Source organism: Lolium rigidum, chromosome 1 (genome assembly GCF_022539505.1).
Source record: "Lolium rigidum isolate FL_2022 chromosome 1, APGP_CSIRO_Lrig_0.1, whole genome shotgun sequence".
Classification (NCBI taxonomy): domain Eukaryota; kingdom Viridiplantae; phylum Streptophyta; class Magnoliopsida; order Poales; family Poaceae; genus Lolium; species Lolium rigidum.
Window position 1 is genome coordinate 53,842,462 of NC_061508.1, and position 5,818 is coordinate 53,848,279.

Consider the following 5,818-nt stretch of genomic DNA (forward strand, 5'->3'; position numbering starts at 1 on the left):
CCATTCAAGAACGCCAGGAGATCACTCAGTTCGCCAGAAACTCAAGAAGAATCCTCGTCAGAGGGATCCTCGTCAGTTGTCACATCAGACTGCTCGTCTTGTTCGCTGTCAGAAGGAGCCGCAGCAGTAAACTTACTGAGTGCCGCGGTCTTGCTTGCCCTCTGAGCACGTGCGGCGGTCATGCTAGGAGTGGCTGGAACCCTACTCACTGATGTTATGTTCAAGCTCTCTGCTTCGGCTTCCGCTTCTGCTTCGCTGTCATCGCTAGACGATGGAGCCCGTCTAGCTCTTCTCCTGGTGGGAGCAGCCCGGACTGACCGTGGTGCTGGTGTTGGAGGCACCACTCGATTAGCGTCCAACTTGATGCCACCATCCAGTCCTAGTTTTTCTGACACAACAGCACCAAGGTAAAGTACAACTCATTAGGAATGTGAGATCACAGGAATATCAAGACAACTGTTAATTCATGTATGACATTGACGGACATACCGAATATGGCGTCAGCTTGATCTTGTGGCAATTCTTCTTCTGGGCACTCATCAAGTGACTTGAGCCTGGATGCCATTTGAGCGAGCTCCTTCACAAGCTCCTTATCAGAAGACGTTGAAGCAGCCAATGTGCTTACCAATCCTCTCATGCACTTGATGGCCTTCTGTTCTGATTGCCTGAATCTTAGAAGCACGGCAACCTTGCACAGAGCTACTGCATATGCTTTCCCAGGTGCGCTCTTCTTCTCTTGGCAATTTGCTACCTAGAACATTCCAAGAATTTGATGTCAGTTCTCACACAAACTCTGCACATATTTTATTCCCAGAGAAGTTAATGTAATACGCATGAGACAACAGGTGAAATGGATGATTAGTTCCATGCCTCACAAAGTTGCAATACAATTATAGAAGAATGTGCAAGGTTCGGGGATATTGACAGTACCTCCACTGCAATACGGATGGCAAGCCCTTCCTCGCTAATGTCAAAGTCGACGGACGGACTTGGTGAACTCGGAAGGCTTTCAGGACTCATAGTAGCCTGGTCTGTACTCTCCATCGAAAATAATGGAGTTTGTACCATTTGAACCATAAAACGAGCAGCTTGTCCTGCATACTTACGCCTTTTCGAAACAACAGGTCCACTACCCCCGGCATTACCGTATATACCTGGCCACATGGCTCTCATGAGTGGCACAAATGCACTAGAGACACACCTCTAAAAGAAAGAAATAGACAGTCAGTAGTTTTAGTTTGAAATCTTATAAAAATAATATCTGGAAAACATTGTACAATATGTATTATCAACTTGCCTTGTGCTTCTCTGAAAGGGATGGATAATGCAGAAAGAAGACGGACAGACACTGTTTCAATCTGGATAAACAAAAGAATGTCAGGCTGCTGCAAGAAAGAAGTAAATACATATAGGGTGCAAAATGAGTAATTGACCTTCCGAGTTCTTTCGTTCCCTCCAAGAAATATAATCTCACAAGTTGAGCTAGGATAACAGGATGCAGGTCTGAGGATATACTTGCATAGTTCTCACTCAGAAGAAGAACTTTTGCAAAACCTTCACCAAGAATGGTTGGGACATTATCGTGATTATCACCCTCTAGGCTGAATTCCCAGTCATCTTTATGAAATCCAGAAAATAGAATACTAAGAACTCCAACATTTAGATCATCATCATTCAAATCAGAGATGTCCACAGGAGCAAACTGAGTCTTCCCGTCATTAGCATCTTGTTCAATGCCAATAGCTTGATCTAATACTTGTGGACCATGCCAAGTCAGAAGATCAATCAAGGCCTTGGATGCCATGGCACTAACCAGGTCTGGTCCATTGATGAATGATAAACGCAACTGCTTCACCAACTCTGTACCTGGTTTATTCTGTAACAAGCCAAAAAGACAAAGGCATCTTAAAGCAGCCCTTTGCACATCAACATGATTCTGCTTTGCCTGCATGACATAAGATGAAGGGTAAGAAAATTTAGAATCAATGCTGAGTTCAAGAACCTTAAAAACACAAGCAACCAACTTGAACCTACAAAAATATGTAATATTTGCATATAAAGTATTACTATACACCTAGGGGACTGCATAACAATCAGACTTACTGCAGGAAGCAACAAAGACTGAAGCAGTTCGGGGGGTTCAATTGCTTTGCCTTCCAGGCTTCGTAACGTTGAAGTATTCTCCAGAAGAAGACCTGTCACCGCCAGACAGTGCATCCATTGCATGAAATCAGCAGTTCTCTCCCTGCATGGTCTAGCCAATTCTTCAACGACAATGGCAGTCACCATTTCGAATTCACCGACAGATGCATGGACCTTTTTAGCCAATTCTGAGACTGCTTTCGCCCACTCACGGTCCCCTCCAAGACTCACACCATCTCCAATGGCGATCTGGTTGCCATCTTCATCAACTTCATGTTCAAGAGGTCTGATTAGAAGCTCATACAGAAATGAACCTGCAACTTTTCTGTTCATGCTATCAGAGAAGTCAAGCATTCCACCGAGCAATAACAGTTGCCGTGACGCAAAGTGATAATTTGGTCCTGAAATGGAGTAAACAGGTACATATGAGCCCCATTTCTGATGGCTTAAGAAAAGCTAGCATATTGTAATTTGTACCCATAGTTGGAAAATCGGAAAAAAAACAAAAACTGGCACATGGCCCAGTCCCATTTGTCTCTTGAGACAATTTGGGAAAAGAATAAGCGTCACGGTCAGGGATCAAGCTCACTGCCTGAACCCACCAGGTTGCTTGCACTCAGACCAACTAAGCTACCGTCTTTTTGTGGACAGTTTTGCAAGTAATATTATGGGTGGTCTCCAGAGAATACAAATTAAAAATGACATTGAACCAATCTGAGAATAAATTTAATATAATAATTTATCCTGCTGTTGGACTGGTTAAGCCAGTCTCGTGAAGATTTACTCACTGGCCAGTCTTTAAAAAGTAGACCAGTATTCATGCTTACCAGCTGAAAGGTGAGCTTTTACCAAATCAACATACTCAGCAACTGTGCTGGGCAGGACACCCTCAAGAAGATCATTTGTATCCGATGCCTCAGAAGCATATACTGCTGCCTCGGTTCCTGTAGTTGTTGCAGCCTCTGAGCCTTTGACCTGAAGAATAATTACTGAGCCTTAATAATCTAGTTTAACCAAATAAACCGTTGGTGATATTTGAATTTTTATGCTGATGATTTTCACAGATGAACAAGCCAGTATCAGTAGCATAACCTTGACCTTGCTGAGTTCAAAAGTTTCTTTTAAATATTAACAGAAATTATTTTTAAAACTCGCTCAAAACTACACCACAACAGTACGGAAAGTTGGGCAAGCACCGTTGGTCCTCTCATCGCCTCAGTTTCCAAATAACATTTGTTAACGAGATATTACAACATGCGTCAACTTGAATTGCGTAGGGAACCCTTGACATATGATGAGTGATTTTTTCATCAGATCATTTCTGTTGCACAAAAGGATTTGATTCAAACACTTTTTGTACAAATTTTGGAGGTTTGGAATCCTAAGAAATTTTCCCTAGTGGGTTCTTAAATTTGTAGGCTAGTATAATTTTCCCTAGTGGGTTTCACCATGAACATAGTTATATGATTTGCAGGAGTTTTTTGAGCTTGAAAAACTGAGAATCAATGATATTTGCATGCATCACTATCTCCTTGCAGGAATGCTATGAACGTTCAATAATTGTGCTGCATAGCAAACAAAAACAGAGTGATGCTTACCTGAGCTTCTGCCTGCAAATGCCTGCACATGACCTTCCAGTAAAGAGCAACCTCAGCATCCATGAGCTTAATACTGGAAACTTGTTCTGCTGAAAATAGTGTGCGGATTATGATATCAACCAGCAGCAGAAGAATTATAATGGGAAATTAAACAACAAACTTTATAAACCTAATGATTGATACTTCTGGATTAGGCTGTACTAGAAAATCGGTTTTTGAGAATAAAAGCACAGTTTGGCCTGCTTGGGTATGCATGCTGCTTCCATTATTTTGTTTCAGGTTTACTTATTTCACTGAAGTGCAATCAGATGGTCCCATCTCAAAGAATCAGGTTCCACCATGATCATATTCAACTTAACGAAAATCTGCAAAGACTAAACTAGATAGCAGGCATGTTGTTTTCTTGGGATATACCATCAGCCTCAGGATTTGTAGTAAAGTAGTGCCTGATAGTATGCCCATCTTGCACTCGAACAGCACCATCCTTGAGGAGCACCCCCATGACAGATTCTCCAACGGACTCATAAGTCTCGACATCAAGCAACCTGAGAAGGGCGATGACATCTCCAGCACAATGCTTGACAAGCCACTCATCCTTGAGCATCTTCAAGCATTCATCGTTCACAGGCACAGACCTGTCTGAGAGACCTCTGTGGAGGAGAGTTGTCCTCTGCTTGATGCTGAACCAAAACAAAACCATCAGTTCACTCACATGGCAAGGGTTACGCATTTCATAAACAGGAATCGGTCAACTGTCTTCTCTACTTCCAGCGGAAAGAAGTGCTCACCTAAGACTTTGCAGGGGAAATTTGGTTGAGAGCACAGAATATGCCGCTCTCCGAACTGATTCATTCACGTCCATCGTTGATTCGATGATTGCCTCCAGCGTAGCATTTGATGCCGGCAGAGACAGAATAATCATCTTCCGGACCTCCTTCTCAAATGAAACAATACGTCGATCAGATGCAGAAGCAAATCAAAAGGTAATATTTGGGGTACTGAATTGATCTGACTTACAGCGTTTTGTTCTTTCTCTAGGGCCTCAAGAAAGATATCGATGATGCCGCCATCATCTTCATCGATCGCAAAACGTGACACTGCACGAACAGCAAAAACTCGAATCGCATGGATCTTATCCTGAACCCGGACCTTCATGCCCTCAATCACTTCATCCCAGATCTCATCACTCACCTCGGCATCATCCGGCAATTGCATTATAATCTACGAGAAAAATATTGGAAATGTGAGCGATTAAGGTGGAACTGGTACTCGTCCCGCTACTTGAATTAAGAAGTGCTCAAACTGCAATCTTCTGCATGGAGGCAGCAGGTATCGAAGGGGGTTTAACTCACGGACTAACGTTTTATTCGAGCACAGTGATAGAAAGAGATGAAAATTAGGTTCGGGCGAAAAGGTACATAATCCAACACATGGTTAACATAGTTTGCCCTGCAGTAAGAATTATGATACTGTACAAAAAATTGAAATCTGAAGCTAGCCAAAACGAAACCATGCATCTTTTTTTTGTGTGAATCTACAGGAAAACGAAGTAGTAGCTCCTAATGGGGAGAAAACCTGTCACGGCCCCCACACACAGACACACACCTCGGAGATGATTTGGCAGGAGCGGAAGCGCGCGGGGCGGTGCGCGGCGGCGGAGCCGACGAGGAGGAAGCGGAGGAAGCCCTCGAGGAACCCGTCGCCGCCTTCCCCGGACGCGGAGGCGGAGGCGGAGGCGAAGGCCGCCACGAAGCGCGCGACGCGGTCGGAGGCGGGGGAGCGGCGGAGGATCTGGAAGAGCGGGGTGAGGGCAGTGCAGAAGGCGGGGAGGAAGCGGCCGCCGGAGGCGGCGGAGGAGCGGAGCGCCGCGAGCTCCCGGAGCTTGCGCGGGTGCACGGCGAGGGAGGCGCGGCAGTCGTCGAGCACGCGTGCCACCTCGCGCGCGAATCGTCTCGTCTCGTCGGCGCCGGCGTCGGCCGCGGCGGCGGCGGGGGCTGGCGACATGGTGCGGGGGGGAGAGCGGTGGACGGACGGGTGGGGGTTTGGGGTTGGGGGAGATTTGAATTGTGGAGAGGGAA

General features: G+C 45.3%; 1 protein-coding gene across 1 annotated transcript; it reads right to left on the bottom strand.

Moving 5' to 3' along the window:
- LOC124685355 (condensin complex subunit 3) lies at positions 1–4,957 on the bottom strand. The gene is made up of 11 exons (XM_047219705.1): positions 4,758–4,957; positions 4,529–4,674; positions 4,155–4,420; positions 3,741–3,826; positions 2,970–3,117; positions 2,104–2,543; positions 1,434–1,945; positions 1,298–1,358; positions 931–1,203; positions 490–751; positions 1–388 (listed from the first exon to the last, which is right to left on the bottom strand). Exons 1-11 carry the CDS (start codon positions 4,953–4,955, stop codon positions 42–44), a joined length of 2,739 nt encoding a protein of 912 aa, XP_047075661.1. The 5' UTR covers positions 4,956–4,957; the 3' UTR covers positions 1–41.
- Positions 4,958–5,818: the final 861 nt, after the last annotated feature.